We start from the raw sequence: 22,184 nt of genomic DNA on the forward strand, positions 1-22,184 counted from the left end.
TTGGACTGAAAAGTCTAGCTAGAAGCCACTGAAAAGTGGCCAGTCTTAGCATAGGTTTGGTTTGGTTGTGTTGTGTTTGTTTTATGTGAATAAAGAACATGGCTGCTGCAACCTTGAACCCAGCCTCCAGCGTCCTCCTTGAGCCCGGGTTAGCGCACGACATGCTACAGTCAATAGGTCTCTAGCCCTGATCCTGGAGAGCTACCTTCCCACAAGGTTTATCTCCAACCTGTATCCAATAAGCTCCCATAGCACCTTACTTAACTCAACACATCTGTTCCAGCCAATCAGGGACTTCGGAAGAAGTTAGCTGGTGGCAAATTGCGGTTAGGCGGAAGGTAGTTCTCCAGTTGGAGACCGCTGGTCTACAGTAAAGTGTCAAAGCACTAATTTTTTTTACAAAGGCTAAAGAAAAGTATTGATTTAAAAATGCTGTTTGTTGGTTTTGTACTACTGCACTGGTCAGTGAAGACCAGTTCAAACAGTTTGAAAGCAGATCAACTGTGAAAGTGCTGGCCATGCTGAGCTGTTTCATGGTTTCTATCAGGGACATTAGACAAGCACTTGTTAATTGTTGTTCATTTTGTTTGTTTTAAGAGGCCAAAACCTTCTCCATCTACAGGTTTGATACCCTGATAAACCCAATACCTAAAGCAAAAAGGAAAATACGCCATCTGTAGCCATTCATTTTTGGTCATTTTGAAATGAAACAACAGTGCTAACATTATGCAGATTATAACCTAAAAACAAATTCACTGCTTTCGATTGCCAACCATTTCATAGGCTGTAATAGGCTGATTTTAGCTAAATTAGCATTTTTTAAAATGTATTTATTGTCAACTCAGGTGTATAATTGAAAGGACTGAAATTATCAGTAATAAGTATTTTTCTTTATTACCTTGTAGTTTTTATGTTTATTATGTTCATCCAAGAACTTTCATTTTGACGCATCACAACTGCAGATCTTACATAATACAGGTTTTATAGTATTTACTTAATAGTTTATAGTACTTACTGTATAATAAGCCTTAAAGTTAATAACTGAATAATAAGCCTATAATAGAGTATGAAGAGTTAATGTTTTTATCATTTATGCCTTTCTTTTTGTACAATATGTAATATGATCTGGAACTAATGCCACTGTTTTTGTCCATATTTCTGTTTCTATTTCTGTGTCTGTTTTGCAGAAACTCTTTTCTCTGGGAGCTGGAGACCGACAGCTGATCCAGACTCCTATAAACGACAGCCTGCCTGTTACCAATAAAAGCGTGTCTCTCCTCTTCCAGCAGCTAGGTGGGTGTTTTTTCTTAATCCGTTCCACTACAAAAGGCACAATTACAGGCCCCATTAGTTGACCACTGTTGCCTCCATCTTTACACAAAGATGTCTAGTCATCCTTCCACGTGTTGTTCAAAATGTCTGTGTAATTCAGTCGTTCATGTGTAAATAAACTCAGTCATCCATGTGTAAGCAAAATCAATCAGAGTGGTCTAATGTGAAAAGGTTAATTGTAGGAAAACTTTAGCAACTCAGAATTCTTTACAGTGGTGGCAGTAAGAATCTGATGTGCCCTGATGTGTACAGCAAAAATAGAGCCATTTTATGTACGATGCAATACAACCAGTAAACCTAAACTCACGAGTTTTTAATTGATTGAAAATGTGAAGTGTTGAAAATGGTGAAATAGGGGTAAATCTGGCCTCACCACACTCTGCATGTACCTTTCCTGCAAGAATGGACTTAAAATACATTTTACGTTTTTGGTTTATCTCAAAACTATCCTAATGTCTGGTCAGCATATTTGTAACCATTTCATTGAATAACTTCCTCTGACGGAGCTTTCAGAGGCATTAAATCTGTTCAGGTGTTTGGTTCCTATCACCACCACTGGGAGTAATTCTGACTCGGCAAGTTTCTCTGAAACAGAGCATTTCACCTCAGACCACTTTGAATGACATCTTAATGGTTTAGCTGTGTGGAGGTCTTGCAAAATCAGTGGATTTCCCCTTTAATTCAGCTCAACCCACCTGGGTTGCGAACATGTCTTGGAAGTTTAATATGTTTGTGTTTGCTTGGTAACTGTATCCTTTTTAATCACATTATTCAAGTTGCTTTTAATCAGTGCCTAATAAAGTTTGTATTAATGCTTATATCAAGCATTTTCAGGATAAACTTTGCCTTATATGTACCTCTTACAGGACATGCCATAATACAGGGTGTCCCAAAAAAATGGACATCATTTGAGATGTGAATGTCTGAGTAACTACATGTCGTAGGCAAACGAAATTAAATAGGCTTCATGTTGAACAATACAATTTATTTATCAAAATTCGAACAAGAAATTCAGAGGGATATAGATTTTATAACCGATTTCAGAGCTTCACAAATGTAATATCTTCTCATACTGGTGGTCGTCCAGATCCCTTTGCGCTGCACAGACAGCCTTCCTCTTCGAATTTTTTGTGCCGTGTCCAAATCTGCTTTCCAGTTGGTGCATTTTTATTGAATTTTCTCGAGAATGCACTCTGCACACTCTTGTTTGACTGTGTTCGAGCACATTCTAACACACAAAATGCCTTTTCATTTCTAGTAAAAGCCATTCTTCAACCTGAAAAAAAAACGCATTAAAAATTAATCTTGGTTAGTTTGTTGCTAAAATTTAAGATCATTTGAGGGAGAATTGGCTACTTTATTAGACTACGAAATGATGTCAGTGTTTTTGGGACACCCTGTATTTGGATCATGTGGTTATGAAATAATGTTGCCATCTGCCTTTGAAACTTAATAGACCATAATCATTAATATTAACTGTGTGAATATTTAAAAGTCCTTTAAAGAAATGGGATTGCAAAAAGATTGCTTGCTTGCTGTGTCCATTTCCTGGCATATGCAGCACATGATGTGGCTTTTCTGACATCACATTCCCATCTGTATAGATCAGGAGTCATGTGAAAACTCTCAGTGCTAATTCTGTAGAGTACACAGACAGTAAATAGTTGAAGGTGAAGACTGAAGAGAATAAACCAATATTTACTTTTTGGCCCTTAGTGAAGTGGAATTCTTTGATCAACTTGCTTTTATGGTGTAGTAAACCTGTAAGGGGGTCATTTCACAATGTCTGAGCTGACGAATGATTGTGAAAGTATACGCGGTGCATTTTGTACATTCTCTTGAGCACATTCCGAACAGTGGGGGAAAAAATGCCCTTATTTATTGAGATGAAAGTAATTTGCTTATTGCTGAAAGAGTAGTGTTGCGTGAAAGCAATAGATAGTGACCTCCTGAGGAATGTTCTAATAGTTAGCATGCTCCCAAATCCCAAACAGAGCAGCGCAAACACGCATACTTCTGCACTTACATTGCTTATAAACGTATCTGTATAGCATTACAGCTATGTAAAGAGTCAGTCTAATGGACGAATTATCTGCACATTGACCTTCTCTCCTGAGCCGTGGCTTATGTCAGTCGTCTAAAGTGTACGTTTCAAAAAACGAATGGACCACATGTTACGCAGATATTGAACATGAGGCACCGGCAGTGATTAGCCTCATATGTCTGAATTCTTAATGTGAATTCCAGGGTTTTCCACAAGCATTTCAAATTTTGTTGTTCTCTCGCTTGGACATCAGAACGTGGCTACGTGCTCTACGTGGCAAGATTTCATTGTTGTGAAGTGGAAAAAAAAGCAAGGTGGACTTTCTCAGTATCTCTCCGAACCTCTGCTTGTTTAATGAGGAGAGGTGAAGGAGTTCAAAGAGCCGTTGAGGTTGCACGACAGGGAAGGATAAATAGCCAAGGCAGCAGCATTAAGTACAGTAAGCTTGGACAGGGTCGATTTTGAATAATTATCGTCTGCAGAATTATTACGATAAACAATACTGTCATTATCCAGATTTACTTACTAGGTACCGCATGTGAGCATCACAAAGCCTTAAAGTTTGGCTTGTATTTTCCTCGACGATGATGTTGTCACTGTATAATTACTGTCTTTTGCCGTCCACAATATTGCCGATAGCAAATTTACTCTTTACCAGGTGGTAGATCTCATGTACCGGAGTTTATTTCGTTTATGTTCAGTCGTATGCAAACGTTTGGCCACCCTTTGTCAAATTCCATGTTTTGTTTATTGTGTGATTCAAAAATAAGTTGACACACATTCTCTACAGAGAACACACATCTGCATATTTGAATGCACAACTGCTAATTGTTCGCTGAATTTACAGTATTGGAAAAAATGAAAACAGCATAAAATGTGGCCTGTGCATAATTATAGCAAAATATCATATTTATTTGTTTCCTGTAGATCAGGGGTCTTTAATTAAAATTATACAAGGTCCACTTAGAGAAAATTTCCTCAAGCAAAGGTCCAGAACATCATAATGTCTAACTTGCATTTGATTCAGTGTCATATACTCTATACTGAAGTAGCCTAGTAGGTATATCAACATCTTTTGCAGTCAACAACACAATGTCAAATCAAATAAAATACAATTCAGTAATATTTTTAGTCAGTTTAGTCAGTTTTCGCTTTTTAGATCACACCATGTAAAATAACCTCCCTCTGACTCACTTTCTTCTCTGACTGTTGTTTCTCACCTCGTCCCTCCCCTGTGTGTACGTCACTCACTTGAGTCTCAGTGCTCGTTGTAATGCACAGATCTGATTGGCTGAGTAGCATCACGTGTGATATTTACAACGCATGCGATTGGTCTGTGAGTCTCCCGGGCCGCTAAAGCTACCGTAATGGCTAGAAATGTTACGTCGATTAAAATGGGACCACCCAGTTGAAATTAATTAATTCTCTATCGTTTATTGGTTAAAGGTCCAGGTCTGCATAGGACAGCGTCTGGGTCCGAACCCGGACCGCGGACCGCCTATAGTGACCTCTGCTGTAGATTATATGTTGACTGATACTCACTTAGAAGATCAGCAAAACATTACAGCTTAAGTATATGATGTTGTTTATGGTGATGTTATGTTTGTGAAGCCTTTAATGATCTTTTTTATTGTATGCATTTTTAAACTATTTATTGGGAATTGAGGATGTGAAAGCGAACAAAAGAATGTTTAATAATTTGCATAACAATTGTACTTTTTAAAATGTTATTATATTTAAATTGTTATATTTAAATTATCGTAACATGCAATAATATCAGTTGTCAACCCAAGACTAAGGCAGATGGAGGTTGAGCAAAGTTTCTGAGAAATGTTTGATGTATTTTCTTCAAGAAGTCTGATTTCTATCATGTTTTCAGTCTAGCTGATGCCCAAGTTATACTTTGCAGGGCACTATACTGCAAAGTTTTGTTGACCACTTAAAATCAAAAACCCTTGTAATCTGAAGTGGGAATGCTTGAGAATGTAGTTCACAGGGACTTTTTTTGGCACAGATCCACTTGAACTATTCAACTTTGTTATAGACTAGTTATTGTGCAGCGTTTCATAAAATTGTACTTTTTTGTGGATTTATGTTAGTCGGAGATTAATGGTGCGCTCACAAAACAATATCGTCAAATGATTTACTTAAGCCTGCTAACCCTGGAAGTTAAGCAGTCCTTTTCCGCTTCTTTTCCATGTCACACAGCCCTTTCTCTGTGAGCTTTGCGGTTTTCTCCAGTTCTTCATCTGACACAACTCTTTTAGACTGTCTTCCAGAAACCATTAAGTTGCTTAATAATTTTTGAAAAGGCTGAGTTAAGGTTGAACTTTGTGGCCTTCTGGTCATAAGAGTTGTGGCGAAACAAACCAGTGTCTGGAAGCTTGTCAAGTTCGTCATTACCTTCTTTTTGCTTGCTCAGTCGTGAAACTGTCAGAATCGAGGAGATCACCAGCAAGATAATGAAAATCCAAGGACCCAGTTTTATGCATAATTGGGGAACAATGCCACTGGGTTCTCATCTTGCGTTCTTGCTACACAACTACAAAGCTTGTGTTGCTTGGTGTCGTTGTCGTTGTGTACTGTGCGATTTGTGTGTTTAATGGAATAGAAAAAGTACTGCACACACACTGTTGATGAACCAGACAAGTCTAGCAAAAATACATTTTTATTCCATTAAAAGGAGAACAAAAACCAGACACCAACAGATTAACCACACCTGTTTGGGTTCTGCTAGGGTTTTCTTAAAGTGACAGTACACCAACAAGGGAATGTACTCAAATACATCAAAACAACAGAGACTATTTCAAAATAATGCATTAATCAAAAGCAGTCTTTATAGAAAACAGGCTTACAGAAAACAATTGAGATTAAGATCCCCATTCATACCATTAGGAACCAAACCTCCCTCTGTAATAATCTCCACTTATTCTTTACATCAAAACCCTCTCAGTACCAATGAAACGCAAATCTGCGAGAAAATGTTTAGCTGATTCAAAATGACGGAAAACTGGAGACAAATGTCTTTAATGGCCCAGCAGCAGTCTGCACCACATTAGCTCATATAAATGTCGGTTACACTGCTCATTAATTTATGCTCAACCCCATTTGGAGTTGTTCTTTCACTGTGAATCATCCTTATCGGCATGCTGTCCGGCTCCTCGAATTGGTTCAAAGCCAGGCCGTATTTTTCCCTGCACATTTCATAACAGATCAGAGCTTTGTCGGGTAGTTAGTTAATATTAAGTGTTTGCTTATACAACTGGTGCACCTGAAAGACATAAAATGTCAGCCAAACCCGTTTAGATATACTAGGCTGTCCATTTGTGTCACATTTTCGCGTTAGTGGCATGAAAGTGCAATCGGGTAAAACAGCCTCAAGAAAGGATGAGAATTTGATCAGGCTTAATACAGCCAATACTGACCCATCATTGCGTGGGTCGATTGCCTACGGCCCCTGCGGCTGTGTTGTTGCCCTGGGGCAGTTGGTCACTTATGCCTCTTCCTCACTCAAAACCTGGGACATTACTGGGACTCTTACTGGTAACGTTTGCATATTTGACCAGGATGCTCGTGATCCTACGTGTCATGGAAATTCCAGTAAACAGGAGGTTCTTAGGATGAATAGCCAAGAGCTCATTCATTTTTCCTTCATTTCAGTCTTCTGCTTTGCTCGTGTTTTGTACGGAAGCAGCCATGCGTGCATGCAAGGTAGATTTTTGCTGCTTCTCTCCAGAAGCAAGTCCACAATACAAACCCATGATATTTTCGCTCACAAAACTAAACAAAAAATTCAGGGACATTCAGCTTTACCGGTTGTAATCTAGACGTCTTTGTATTGTATTTCCCGGTAGTGTTTTAGCTTCTGTTTACACAAGCCACACTGGTCATTTCTCAAGTATTGTACTGGGTCTCATGCAGGTAGAGTGAGGAGAAACAAGTATTCAGACAGTGTATATCCACTTTAAATATGCATAATGTCTTTTAACCTTGTATTTACAAATGTAAAAAAAAATGGTTGGGTTGTTGGCAATACAGCTTCCCAATGTCTACGGTAAGAAGTAATTAGCTTTTACAGTTTTACAGCCTCATTCTTGGCTAAGGCCTCGTTCAGTTGTTCTGCTTCTAAACTGTGGAACTCAATTCCACTTCTTACTAGTCAGTCAAGCTCAGCACTCACTTTTAAGAAGCATTTAAAAATGTCTCTCTTTAACTCAGCATTTAATCAAAACTCTACGTCTCTACGTTTTCTTATATTATTCTAAATTAATACTTTAATTTAAACCCCCATCTGTAAAGCACTTTGAGCTGGCACTGACATGAAAAGTGCTATATAAGTACAAATTATTATTATTATTATAAATTATTAATGAGATTAAATTTTCCTTTAATATATCCCAGTTCATCGCTCATCGCAGTTCATCATTGATGTTTCTTTCAAGGGTGTGTGATGCCCCTGTACTGTTTGCATAGAAGCAGCCTCATATCATGATGCTCCCATCTCCGTACTTTACTGTGGGTATTGGTCCTATAATTTGATTGGCTGAGCCGCGTTCAAAGCCATTGTAAAATCCACGATATACCACGGCTGTGACGCCTCATAACAACTGAACTCTGTATCACTGCGCCACGGCACGCAAAACCCTTCTGCTGTTAATGATTAATCTTTGACTCTAATGCTGATCAGACGGAGCACCGAGTGAACTGATGAAGTAAGAAGCTGTTTTTTGTTCATACTGAGGGGCTAAAAACTTATTTTCTTAACTAGAACTAGGCTGGTCAGCCAGCTAACAGGCTAAAAGATAGCAAACATGCTAAACATTAATATCAAAGGCTTGAATTAAAGTACTCACGATATGATTCACTGAAAAACGGCAATATGAAAGTCAAAAGAACATCACCTGAATGTCTTACACGCTTCAAATGTCCGTCTTTCAGTCAGAAGTCACATCAAACTGAGGCTGAATCCCAAACAGCTCCATATTCCTTAGCTTAATAGTGAGCTGTGTAACAGTTAAGTTTAGAAATTCTACCTTTTGCTGTCAATTAGTGACTGCTTGTCGAGTATGAATGTAGATGAATCCCAAATGACCATTTTTAGCGATATTTTGCTGCAGGAGTCAGTATTTAAATTCCTACGTAGTGCGCTATGTAGGGAGCAGGGAGCCATTTGAGATTCAGCCCCAGCGTGAGAAAAGTGGCATCATCAGACTGGCAGAAGACGTGTGGTGATAATTTGGTGAACAAGAAGTACTTACAAAGTATTTGCATTAAACAGTGCTGTGTTATCATATGTTCACTGTTATACCAAAAAAGTTTTAAAAACCATGAAATGTCAGCTTACAGTGATGGGCGACCAAACGTTCTTCTCCTTATTCAGTGGTCAATCGTTGCTCAGCAATGATACCGTACTGTAAAGGAACTACATTTCTTGGTGGAATGCTTGTTTATGTTGATTATTATTAGTAATAACTTGAATAATTTTCTAAAACATTATGTATTTTAATATATTTTATGTTGGCTGGTGTTTTATAAAAGCCACTGGAGGCAGTGCGTTACTGCGATTTTATCACAGGGAAGGGAGTAAAACTTGGGTGAAAGGCACTTTAAGACCAGACCCCGTGTTTGACTCCTCTCAGAAAGAGTCACTGCAGTCAGGCCTGAAAAATGTCCCCCTAGCCCCGTCACACTCCACGGGAAGTGGAGGCCTGGTAGAACAGGAAGGAGTTCGCCTGCAGCCCTCAGCTTGTTGTTTGTAGTCTTTTGTCCGAGCCAGTTTGCTGTTATTTAGGGTCGGAAATGGACCGCTGTTTCCAGCTGATAAGTAAACACCTCAAGGTCAGAGAGCAAATGAGTGTGTGTGGCTGGATATCTCTTAGATTGTGAAACCTGTTGTTTTCAGTTTAGCTGATGCAATGAACCGTTTATTCCAGGAGAGGCCAAGGACACAAAATAAGGCGATAAACATGAAGTTGGGGAGAATCGTAGATCTCAAATATTGCATTCCTCTTTTAAAAACTCATTAACCTCTTATTCTCCAGGGTATATTTTGGTTTGTCCTTCTGAATTTACATGACCAAATCCTTAAGCAAATTGTTCAGTAACTGCATGAAATAAATGTAAATTTAATAAGTTATTTTATTTATTTATTTATTTTTTTTGTAAAAGCTCCCCTCAAATTAACAAAACATCTGTTTTATGATCACACATATTGCTTTATGTTTACCATTTACTGCTGAAAGCCAAAAATCTTAGATGCTCTTTGCATTATTTTATAAAAGTAATTACTGAAGTAATATACTGAAAATAATAATTTTTTAGATTTGTGGAAAAATGGGTCGACTTTCAGTAGACAAAACAAATTTGAGTTCAGCTTCTTTTATTATAAGGGTTTAAAATTACATCACCCATCTATTTTACTGGAAAGAAGACAGTTACAGCTCTCATACGACCCCCACCTTCTGAATGTAGCTTATGAAATATGAAAGTTATGAAGAATATGACGAAGTGCGTTTTGGAACCACCGGTGGTCTCAAGGAGTTGAAGAGGTTAATTAACAGCTGTTCCTGGATAGTAATATAGTCTATGGTAGGTGTGCATCCCAGGAAGCAAGTCACCAATGACATTTAAATGTGGCTGCATGGAACAGCTAAAGTGACTTCAAATTCCCAAGCTCTTCATCATTTCCTGGCTTGTCTTCAAGTTCAGGTCTTTGGGCAGTAGCACAGACACTTCATTTTCATATCTTGTTCCTGTTTGTTGGTGAGGGTCAAAGCTTGACACAGGCATAGCTGAACCGCTGACCCTGGGCAGTTGTGCGGATGCCTCTGTCACTGTTTGGCTCTCTCTATCTTTCTCAGACCTGTGATTAATGGTCTCAGTGGTATGTTGATAGCAAACAATAACAGGAACTGTAAACCATTTTCCCCCCCTCGTCTGCCGATTTGGTATGTCATTTGATTTACATCATTGAAAAGGATGTGAGATCCTGTTTTATCCCGTAGACATATTTTCATTATCCTGTTTGAGATAGAAGGATGTCTTATGTGGAATGTGGCGTGCTGTGATTGCAGTCTATGTGGCATGAAATTGTTCCGTTTTTCCTGTAAACCATGCTTTAACGCCTGGTTTAAATTGTCTGTTTCACATTATGCTGGACATTTGGTCTTTGTTTTGGTTGTTTTTGTGACTGTTTCATGGTCTGGAAATAGAAACTGAAGTAGTCACCATTTTAACTACACTCTAGCAGATTACCACTTCACCCATTTGTAAATCTCAACAGTGTGTTTTTAATTAATAGCAAGTTCTAAAACATGATTAACAACATTTTCTGTTTCTTCTATGCGTTCCAGGGATCCAGAATGTTCTGAGTCTTTTTTGTGCAGTTCTGACAGAACACAAGGTTTTGTTCCATTCCACGAGCTACCAGAGACTTGGAGAGGCCTGCCGAGCCTTAGATGCCATGATGTTTCCTCTCAAATACAGGTATGTATGTATATTTATACAACAGTTAGTTCCAGCCACGCAAGCTGATTGGTTGAGAAGCGTTCTGACCGTGCGGTTATTTCGCCATAACATCACAGGTTTTCCACAAACACAGTATCACTCCGCTGAGACGCCGTTGCTAAGCAACGACTTTGACGGCTGTAGGAGACGATCAAGCCATTTGAACGATTTTACTTCTAACTTTGCCACAAACAGAAAATGGACACTTTTAAGATTACATTTGACCGACAGCCGATTTGGTCAGACTCTGAAGATGAGACGACACTAAATTCCCAAACGGTCAGTTGGTCTGTGTGGAGCTGGAAAATGAACTGCCGGCTGTGCAGCGAGTGGGCGGAGCTCGTTACTCTGACGTAGCAACGAGCTTCTTGTTAAGGAACTATAATTTGGTGAAGGAACTGCGAACATTAAAACATACTAAACGCCGCGTTCACGGCCCAGTTTATTAATTTATTACTTTATTTATTTAACTGTTGTATAAAAGCGATAGAACACTCGAGGAGTGTGTTATCACGAATAACATCACAGCTGTGATGATCTGCGACCAAATCACAGCCGTGATGTTATTTTGCGATAACACACTCCCTCTCATGTTCTATTGCTTAAGTATGCAGAGAGAGAGTGCAATACAGGATATAAATAGAGCACAGAGTTATGCACGTATCCATGACTGTTGAAGGAGGTCGCTCAATTAAAAAAGATAAGCCTTCAGAATGCATTTAAAAGTGATGTAATGCAATTCAAATTGGCATGAATCTCCTGCCTACCAGCAGTTTCGTGAGCGTATTTTAGGTATAACTATTTTTAGATCCTTGTGACAGTTTTGCAATAGAACGTAAACGTTGCTGACAAGAGGCGATAGTAACGTCTTTCTCCCTGATTTTTGAATCCGCAGCTATCCTTACATTCCAATCCTCCCGTCTCGGCTGCTCGAGGTGCTGAGCTCACCCACTCCCTTCATCATCGGCGTGCACTCCATGTTCCAGAGCGAGATTCATGAACTGGTGAGTTTAGATTTCCACAGAAAAGCGTTTTGCTTTCTTGGCTACTTTGCACATAATGGTCAGCGCTAAGTTGTAGAAGCAAAGCCAGCCAAGCAGCAGAGTCTCTGATGAGCTTTTTTGGGGTCTGTTCTCAGCTTGATGTGATCATTGCGGACCTAGATGGAGGAACGATAAAAATTCCAGAGTGTATCCACCTGTCTCAGCTACCTGAGCCTCTGTTACACAACACTCAGACCACTCTGTCTATGGTAAGTACCCTTTAGATCAGGGCTGCCCAAAGTTGGCAAAAGTGGATGTTTGATTTAGCTCATCAGAAAGTTCACCTAGTCACTAGAACTTATGCCATGTTTTTCCTTTATTTGTTTGTTTGTTTGGCAGCAAAATATAGTGTAATGTTATAAAATGGTCATTTTAATTTGAAACCTACCTAGCTTCTTTATTTCTATAATTTGTCTTTTTTGGCTCTTGGACCACCAAAACATTTTGTTTTTGTCACTTTGGCCCCCCAAAAACAAGTTTGAGTGCTTCTGCTTTAACATACACATGCATTTGCTCTCAAAAAGTGTTTACCAGCTGACCACTGAATTTGACTGAATCTCTTTGACATACCATAAATTCGCATTTGTATTAAGTCATCAGAATTTTCTGTCTGGCCGTAATGTGAGGAGTTGAATGACTCACAGTGCCAGAATAGTCACTTATTTTCAGTGGAAGCGATCAGGTCACATTCTGTAATAGCTCTTAATGTATCAACTGAACAGGATATTTTTTCTTATCTTCCAGGTTCTGCATCCAGATCTTGAGATAGCAGATAATGCCTTCCCTCCCCCGCGCTCCGCTCCGTCCAACCTCAAGCTGCTGGTAAGAGCTTCAGGAATAAACCAGGACTGCCCCGCTGACCTCTCGGAGTGTTTTTTCCCGTAATAGTCTTGCAGGGCAATCAGCAGAAACTGCAAGACGAGCAGCTGGTCTGATACAGCAGATGCAGGAGTCATCTCTTATCTGTTCCGCAGGGGGCTGAAAAATGTGTTAGCAAGTTAGGAGTTTTGCCTCCCTCGTGTACAGCTCTATTTCGGAGCATGGAATGTTCACCTTCTCGCCGTTTCATGCCAGCCTGACGCATTTATCTGACGCTGCTTGTCCATCTTTCCATCTGTCTCTTTCTTTCTCTCTCTCTCTTTCTCGGTTTGCCAGGATAAGGAGGTGAGGGCCGTCTTCCTGCGCTTGTTTGCACAACTGTTCCAGGGCTACAGGTCCTGTCTGCAGCTCATTCGAATCCATCCCGAACCCGTGATTCACTTTCACAAGGTGAGAGAGACAGCACGTCAAGCCGGAACACCCTGCTATTAACCTCTGCATGTATGAAAGGGGTCAGGGGGCTAGGGTCATTCACGGGTGAATGATTACTGTAACCCTGTCCTCTTTAAACCAGTCTAGACTTGCTAGTGCTCACTGGCATGTGATGAATTTCATATGTTCATTTGTGAATGTGCCACATCCTTGTTGGTCTCTGACTTTCATATGTATGATACTCTGCAAAGGGAGACCTCCTTATATTTATTTAATTTCCAGTCAAAACAGCAGTTAAGAACAAGCGTCAGGGGAGAAAAAAGCAGAAAACATTTGTAAGAGAAAATTACACAGAAGCCACAGCGACTAAATATAACATAATAAAACATTTTTCAGTGTTTAGTGTGTCCAGCTTTTGCCTTTATCACATCTTTGATTCGTTTTAGGAGACTTGCTTTCAGTTTTTCCAAGAAATACATCAAAGATATATTTTTCCTCCAAAGTTCAGTCTTAGAAGTTGTTTGCATTTACTGCTTTTCATGATCCAAGTAATCCAAACACATTCAGTGATGCTGAGGTCTGGACTCTGGATTGGTCAGTCCATTCTTTTTAAGAACACCAGCAGCTTCTTTGTTTGTTAGTTTGTTTGTTTTTTTTCCCTTTATTGTCTATTTCCCTTTCTCAGTAACAGCTTCTTGACAGCTACACATCCCTTCAGACCCATAGCGCTGAGTCGTCTCCTCACAGTGGAAGGATGGACAGAAACACCTGTGGATGTTTTCAGATCTGAAGCAGCTTGATTTTCTCCTCTCTCTCAAAGATGAAAGCCTTAAGTGCTGTTTATCTGATGGGGGCAGTTTTGCTGGTCTGTCAGGTCTTCCAGGTGGTGATTAGGAGTCCCATTGCTTTTCTGTAGCTTTTAATAAATTTTTTTGAACTCCAGTTTTGAAAACTATAATATTTTCATTTATTTTCCTTTGTCTTTCCCCTTCCTTATGCAAGTGGCGCATTTTGTGTTTTTGACTAGATCTGGAAGTCATATCCTGCGCGAGCCTTATTTTGCAGCACAATCTGTTCGAAGTGGCTTGAGGCAGTAGTTTTGTTAATCCTACCTCTAAACAAAAGCTGCTTGCACTTGTACAAATACCTGCCTTTTCATAAACCAAGTGGTTTGGGCCCGTGGCCAGAGTATGAGGGGGGGATAATCTTGTTGAACCAGGAGATAAGCAAGGAGCCATGCTTTATTTCAGGAGCCTTATGCTTTGAAGTGCTTGGCTGAAAGCATTTGTGCTGATGATATCTTTCCCTGTTTGTTTAAAACTTCTCTGTCCTTGCACTATGGACTGTGCAAAGTGATGAGCCACATGCAAAGAATCAAAATTACATTTGTGTGTGCGAGTGTGGGTATGTGCTTATGTGTTACTCCCGCCCCCCGTTGTTTTTGTTTGTGTGGGAGGCTGTTTCCACAGCAACCTCTCCACACATCCTTCTTAGAGCACCCCACATGGGTCAGATTATGGCTGAGGAATGCTGCACGTCTCCCCAATAACTCATAGCATCTCCATGTGCCAGCCCAGCTCAGAGGCCCAGCATTTCCCCTTATCCATCTCATTCCCCAGTCACTATTGTCATCCTTGCTGCAGTCATCCGTTTATACTAGAACGTCAGCTAATCATTTTTATCCACATAAACAGCGGCTGATTAAGCTGCCGTTCACATTGTTTGTTTGGTGATAGTCTAGTTTAGATAAGTCATTCTCTATCACTTGAATCACGTGGCACTTTATTCCTTTACGAAAAGGCTTTGCTCTTACATTGGGGATTTTACTGGAGACTGTGAAAAACTGTGACTCATCGATTAAGCTAGTCATGCCCTCCTGACGTCTTTGTTTTGTTTTGCAGGCTGCCTTCCTGGGTCAGCGTGGCCTGATCGAAAATGACTTTCTGCCCAAGGTGCTGGATGGCATGGCCTTCGCCGGCTTTGTGTCAGAGAGAGGGCCTCCTTACAGAGCTTGTGATCTTTTCGATGAGGTGCGGTATACCAGGCTTTGTCTCTCACCAAAATAACAGTTTACAGCACAGCTGAATAATATGAGCTTGGTCATCATGTGACTCAGCTTGGCTCAGTAAAATTCCACTGTTTTTGTCCTGGGTGCTTGACTCTGCTAAGTAGATTCCTCACCCAAGACTTTAAATGCTGATTCATTAATCCGTCAAATGCTGTTTCTGCGCAGACAGAGTCTGACATGTTTGTACGATTCTTTCTGTAGCTGGTGGCCTTCGATGTGGAGCGCTTTAAGGAGGAAGAAGAGAACCCAAACAAGTTGCAGAAGCACATGAGGGAACTCTCTGAGCAGCTTTATCGAAACGTGAGCCCACTCAGCCTCATCTTCTGAACCAGCGCCTGTGCTTTCAGGCTGCTGAAAGACTGCCATGCTCCACATCTCCTTGGTCCATCTGGCTGTCCTTTTAAACACGTCTCAGAACTGTTTTGTCTTTCTGTGCTCTGCTTGCACTGTCTTGATTAAGTACTGCTGTTCTGCCAAATATTTAACCATTGATGTTCTCCAAATGGACATTTCAGTTAGGACTAAGGGCTTGTTTATTGATGTTTTAGGCTTCTGTGGAGTAGCTTAGCCCAGGAGGAACTGTTAATACGCTCAGTGATTAATGAAGAAAATTTTCAGAGCTTGTCGAATCAGTGCTGTGTTCATGTCAGCCAATTCCAGGGAGTGCTGAATACCTAACTAAACCACAGCTTCAGTTACTGTGTTTCTGCTCTGGCTTTATAGGAAAACCCTAATCCCCACATGGCCTTCCAAAAAGTGCCTCGGCCCAGCGAGGGCTCTCACCTGCGAGTGCATGTGGTGCCCTTCCCCCTGCTGGAAGAGGACAAGGTGGAAGATCTCATGCAAGAGGGCCTGGCCAAGCAGAACCACACTAACATCAGTGCCCGGCCTGAAAGGAAGTGTGTGGTGCCCGCCGGTCCTCCTGTGGGTGAGTACTGCTTAATAAATTTGATTAAAGGAATGATGTGGTGACAAAGCAATATTGTACACTGCTGTAAAATAAACAAAAGTATGTTACAAAGGTAAAAAAAAACAGTACTTGTAGCCATTTTGAGCCTTAAATTTTGTCCATTTATGAATAACGGTGTGTCACAAAGTGTCAGAAACCATATATCCACGTCTGTTTGAGGTTGCTAAACAACTTGATCCAGTTTAAGCCAAATTTATGGTAATTTAGGGCCCTGAAACTTCGTAAGCTGTTGTCAGGCTGTCATTTAGTATCTGTAGCCATCTGCTGCCAGTAGTTTCTGTGGCACGGCCTGCACCATCAGTCCTAGTTAGCCATAGTCAGCGCTTTTGGCCGACTAAGCATGTTGAATCAGTGTCAGCGGCTAGGAAGAGCTCTTTTCTTGGGTTAATTCAGCTCGTAACCCTGTAAAGCAGGGGTTTTGTGGGGGCCACAGCACTCAAAAATTATTGATGTTTTTTTGGAAAATGAAATAAATCTCTAGATAAAAATTATTATATCAAATAAAAATGATTAACATATGGTCATTATATTATATATCTCATTTGAATTATAAAAATAAAATGTAGCTGTTAGCTAGCCTAGAAAGCTTAGGCCAAACTTACATAACACTAATATAAAGTGTTAAGTTTTAATGCTGACTTTAAATGCCGTGAATCATCATCAGTTTACAAAAAACCCACGACTCTCAAAGCATGTTATCTTGATATTACTTTCAAACTACAATGCTTTTACACAGTTGAGTCACATTATTATGACCACCAGCTAATATCCAGAGTAACCGTCATGTGCAGCACGGACAGCAGATAGACTGGCTGGGAGTGACTCAGTAAGGTCCTGGTAGTTTGTCACAGGTATCTGGAGCCATGCTGACTGCAATGCATCCCACAGCTGCTGGAGGGGGCGTGGGGGAGGATCCATAGAGCGAACACGACGATCGAGGTGGCTCCACAGATGCTCAGTAGGGTTAAAGTCTGGGGAATTAGGAGGCCAGGGTTGTACTTGGAAGTCTTAGTCATGCTCTTCCAACCAGTGTCGGACGTTTCTAGCTGTGTGATGTTGCATTGTCTTGCTGGAAGATCCCATCCGTCCAAGGGAAGACAGTCAGCGTGTATGGGTGTACGTGATCTGCAAGGATGGATTCATACCCAAATCGGTTGAGAGTGACTTCCACATGAAAACATTCCCCAGACCATAACGCTGCCACCACCAGCTTATGTTCTTCCAGCAATGGTTGCAGGATGTTTGTTCTCTGATGTTTCTCACCTGACATGCCAACGGCTATCCGTTCGATGAAGCAGAAAACGTGACTCATCGGAGAAGGCAACTCTTTGCCAATCATCGGAGGTCCAATTACGATAATGCCATGAAAATTGAAGCCTTTCCTGCCAATGCAACTTCATTAGCAGAGGTGCGGTGACCATCTGTCTGCTTCGGAGCCCCGTACGCATTGGGGTTAGCGGAACTGTAGTTCTAGACACACGTCTGGTAGCCCCCGGTTCATTTTGGTGGTGAGCTGCTCCACTGTAGCATGTCGGTCCGCCCTCGCGCACCTTCGTAGCTGACATTCACCTCTCACATCAGTGGCACGTGGTGCTCCGCGGTTTCCACATCGCTTGCTCGCAATGCTGCCATTTGTCCACTCACTTTCACCACAGCAGCACGCGACCAGTTCACAAACTGCACAGTTTCAGAAATACTGGCCCGAAAGCCAGTAATCATCCCTTTTTTACAAGTCTGATAAATCGCCCCTTTTACCCACGACAGCATTGAGGGATATGTGTGCAGACAGCCTATCGCACACCTTATATACCCACCAAGCCAGCTCACGACACGGGATTTCCTTCATGAGCTACGCGCTGCCGCCGTCAAAAGTAGGACATGGTCATAATGTGACTCGACTGTGTACAGTGTAAATATTTCATAATGACATCTCTTTGTTGCCATAGCTAACAAAAAAGAGCAATGTATCTTACAGTCTCCTGATATTTATACAAATGTTACTTGTATTTTAAAGCTGGACAGATACGCTGGAGCTGCTGTATGATGCATACTGAAAGCATCAAGCAAAAAGGTCTTGGCGTGAGGAACTGCAGTAATGTGCAAACGGGCTGGTGCTTTAAATGCCCTTTTGTTAATCCTCCAGGGATAGTCTTACATTTTTTGCACGGCAGCATATTAAGAATATTTATGCTTGTTAACTTTGAGACAAAAGGGACAGGGGACACTTTGTATGTTATATGCAGTTTCAGAGTGAAGCCTTGAGTAAAAATTTTAACGTAAAGCCTCAATGTTACTGGTGGATTGATGAAATGTCTTAGCCTGTAGCTGAGTTCAGTCATCACTTCTTTCTGGTTTTATTATTATTATTATTATTGTTATTATTATTATTATTATTGTTGTTGTTGTTGTTGTTGTTGTTGTTGTTATGCCACCTCATGGTATAGAGAATTACTTCCTTTCATGAAGTTATCTGTAGTTTTTGTAGTCTTGACTGTGTTCAAAGACAGCTTTTCACAAAAGACATGATGTGATGTGAGGTGATAGCAGGTGGTCATCAGACAGCCTTGATTGGCACTAATTCTTTCTTGTAATATGGTGTGTCAGGGCCTTTTTGCAGTAATAGGTATACATAAGTTTTAATTATTTGTTAGCTACATTAGCCTCATAGTGCTATTGAAAAACTAAAGAAGAAAACTTTAGACACCAAGCGAGTCTTAACTGACTGACTACATCTTGGATGAGGTAAATTGTGAAAAATTGCTTAAATGTGACTTTTTTATGAACTGTTCCTTCAACATTTGAATGGAAATGTATGATTGGAAAAGAATTGTCTTACCTTTGAATGTTTAATAGCTAATATGTTCTATCTCTTCATTTCAGTGTCCATCACAGGGAAGGCTAGCTCAGTGTTCAACAGTGCCCGGCGCCTGGAGGTGGTGCGGAGCTGTATTGGCTTCATCTTCGAAAACAAGACGCTGGAGACCGAGAAGGTGACTCTAACAAGTACTCCACAGTAGAAGAGCTTCATGGCAGGCTGTGATTAAAACTCGCACACATACTCGCACATCTGGAGCAAGAGATTAGTGACTATTAATGATGGCATTCTTAGAATGGATATCGCCATCAGGGTTCCAGCTGGGAGTTGTGCAGATGCAGGAGACGAGGAGGGAAGGGGTGAACAAACAGTCACACATACTCCGCTTATCTTCCTCCCCTTATCACAAACAGAAATGTTATTCCAACATTAACTTGCGCCATTGTTCCCCTAAGCCATTTACATTCTCTTAAGCTAAATAACTTCATAAATGACCTGTAAAAAAAAGGGTTACCTAGATCTCATCCGCATTTTTCTGATGGATCCCCCTTATGTGGGCTATGGGATGGCAGCCAGTTACTTTGAGCACCCACTGGGTTTCATATGCAAGTTACATAATGCTTTCATTCCTTTGTGACTACAAAAATGCTGAACTCATTGCTGACTGCTCCATGGAGCCAGTAAACCCATCACCGCCATTATAGCAATTTCCATACTACTCATAGTAATAATTGAATTGTGTGATAGTAGAGCAGCCAGAGGTTACAAAGACTTTCAGCAGATACTGTACTTAAGCTGTAATTTTAGGGTAAATGTGCAATTGTTAACAGTTTAATATCACCAAGTCTTAGTTTTTGAAAATATTCATGTGTGCATAGTATCAATCTTTAAGGGATGGATATACACAGTCACACAGTACTGTGCAGAAGTCAGACCACCTTTCATTTATTTAATTTCCAGTGAAAGTGGCCATAAATTATTTTTTATTCATTTTCCCGCATCAGGGGAAAAAGCAGATAACATACACCGATCAGGCATAACATTATGACCACCTCCTTGTTTCTACGCTCATTGTCCATTTTATCAGCTCCACTTACTATATAGGTGCACTTTGTAGTTCTACAGTTACAGACTGTAGTCCATCTGTTTCTCTGCATACTTTGTTAGCCCCCTTTTACCCTGTTCTTCAGTGGTCAGGACCCCCATGGACCCTCAGAGAGCAGGTACTATTTGGGTGGTGGATCATTCTCAGCAGTAACACTGATGTGGTTGTGGTGTGTTAGTGTGTGTTGTGCTGGTCTGAGTGGATCAGACACAGCAGTGCTGCTGGAGTTTTTAAACACCTCAGTGTCACTGCTGGACTGAGAATAGTCCACCAACCAAAAATATCCAGCCAACAGCGTCCTGTGACCACTGATGAAGAACTAGAGGATGACCAACACAAACTGTGCAGCAGCAGATGAGCTATCGTCTCTGACTTTACATCTACAAGGTGGACTGACAAGGTAGGAGTGTCTAATAGAGTGGACAGTGAGTGGACACAGTGTTAAAAAACTCCAGCAGCACTGCTGTGTCTGATCCACTCAGACCAGCACAACACACACTAACACACCACCACCACATCAGTGTTACTGCAGTGCTGAGAATGATCCACCACCCAAATAGTACCTGCTCTGTGAGGGTCCATGGGGGTCCTGACCACTGAAGAACAGGGTAAAAGGGGGCTAACAAAGTATGCAGAGAAACAGATGGACTACAGTCTGTAACTGTAGAACTACAAAGTGCACCTATATAGTAAGTGGGGCTGATAAAGTGGACAATGAGCGTTAAAAACAAGGAGGTGATCATAATGTTATACCTGATCAGTGTATAGTTAAGATAAAATTACACAGATGCCTATAAAACTGAATATAATAGCACTTTTTTTAGTATTTAGTGTGTCAGTCTTTTGTCTTTATCACAGCGCCAACAGTCTGCAGGGATATTTTTTTCAGTCTTGGAAGATGAGCGATCATACCAGACACATTTCTTTTATTTAGTAACACTACTCAAATAGAACTATGTCACCACAGAAATGTGCATGTATTATATTAACCAGAATAACATCTGAAATGACCCAGTCAGAAGTTTACACCCTTGTTAACAACTTAATGTTGTGTGTTACCCTCGGAGCATCAGTGACATCTTGCAGCCTTTTGTCATAGATGTGAAAGAGCGCTTTCATTTTCTCGGGTGGAAAAGCTGCTCACTCTTCCTGGCAAAAAAGCTTCCAGGCCCTGTAAATTCTTTGGTTGCCTTCCATGTACTGCACATTTGAGTTCTCCTCAGAGTGGCTGAGTGATGAAGTCCAGGGACTGTGAGGGCCACTCCAGAGCACTTTGTGCTGCAGCCACTGAAGGGTCAACTTGACCTTGTGAGGAAAGTCCAAGTGCAGTCCATGCACAAGACTGATGCGTGCAAACTTTTGTCTAAGATTGTCTGATAATCTGCTGCATTCATCTTGCCATCTCCCCTCCCAAAAAACAACAGAGCTCATCATAAGTCTCAAGGTTCCCCTAGATGATGTTTGGCACGTTGCAAGGGGATGGTTTTTTGATGTTGTCACATCTGGAAGCTTTATCTTTCAGCCCTTCTATGCAAGCATTTCTGTTTAAGAATCTCATAATCATACATTCTGACAGCCATATTACTTTGTCTCAGAGACGTTTGTATGGTAGTTTTGCAGTAGCTTGGGGGTTTTTCCTCTTATTTCGCACTATTTTCCTGGAGGTTGTCTCAGAAAACTTTTTGATCTGCCTAATCTTGGGTTGGTAGCGACAGAGGCGCTGGTTTTCCACTTCTTTATCAAACTTTTAGTGCTAAAGAGTATTTTAAAATCTTTTTATAAGCTTTTCCTAATTTATAGTGTTTAAATTGCCTTCTTGCATATTTTTTAACATTAATAATAACATTATTTTTGCTTTCCTTGTTTTTAGCATGAAGCAAATTTAGAACAATTATATAAGGTTTCCCTCAGAACTAAGGCTTTATCAGTGATCTCAAGATATTTGTGTATTAACAGGCCCAGCATACAGGGTATGTAAACTTTTGACTGAGTAATTTCAGTGAATATTATGATTAATATACTACATGCAAATTTCTGTGAAAATGAAAAG

General features: G+C 40.6%; 1 protein-coding gene across 3 annotated transcripts in view; it reads left to right on the top strand.

Annotated features, from left to right (window-relative positions):
- The window catches only part of sbf2 (SET binding factor 2), a 151,052-nt gene that overhangs the window by 71,571 nt on the left and 57,297 nt on the right, over positions 1 to 22,184 (top strand). For all 3 annotated transcript variants that reach the window (XR_005008102.1, XR_005008103.1, XM_036585844.1), the window contains exons 6-15: positions 1,188 to 1,293; positions 10,729 to 10,861; positions 11,778 to 11,886; positions 12,021 to 12,134; positions 12,670 to 12,747; positions 13,081 to 13,194; positions 15,078 to 15,206; positions 15,446 to 15,544; positions 15,968 to 16,172; positions 19,095 to 19,204. Coding sequence is in view for 1 of the 3 variants with exons in the window: in XM_036585844.1 (XP_036441737.1) it covers positions 1,188 to 1,293; positions 10,729 to 10,861; positions 11,778 to 11,886; positions 12,021 to 12,134; positions 12,670 to 12,747; positions 13,081 to 13,194; positions 15,078 to 15,206; positions 15,446 to 15,544; positions 15,968 to 16,172; positions 19,095 to 19,204 (1,197 nt within the window). In the remaining 2 variants the exon portion in view is untranslated. The remainder of the gene's footprint in view (positions 1 to 1,187; positions 1,294 to 10,728; positions 10,862 to 11,777; positions 11,887 to 12,020; positions 12,135 to 12,669; positions 12,748 to 13,080; positions 13,195 to 15,077; positions 15,207 to 15,445; positions 15,545 to 15,967; positions 16,173 to 19,094; positions 19,205 to 22,184) is intronic.

Source organism: Colossoma macropomum, unplaced genomic scaffold (assembly GCF_904425465.1).
Source record: "Colossoma macropomum unplaced genomic scaffold, Colossoma_macropomum, whole genome shotgun sequence".
Taxonomy (NCBI): Eukaryota; Metazoa; Chordata; class Actinopteri; order Characiformes; family Serrasalmidae; genus Colossoma; species Colossoma macropomum.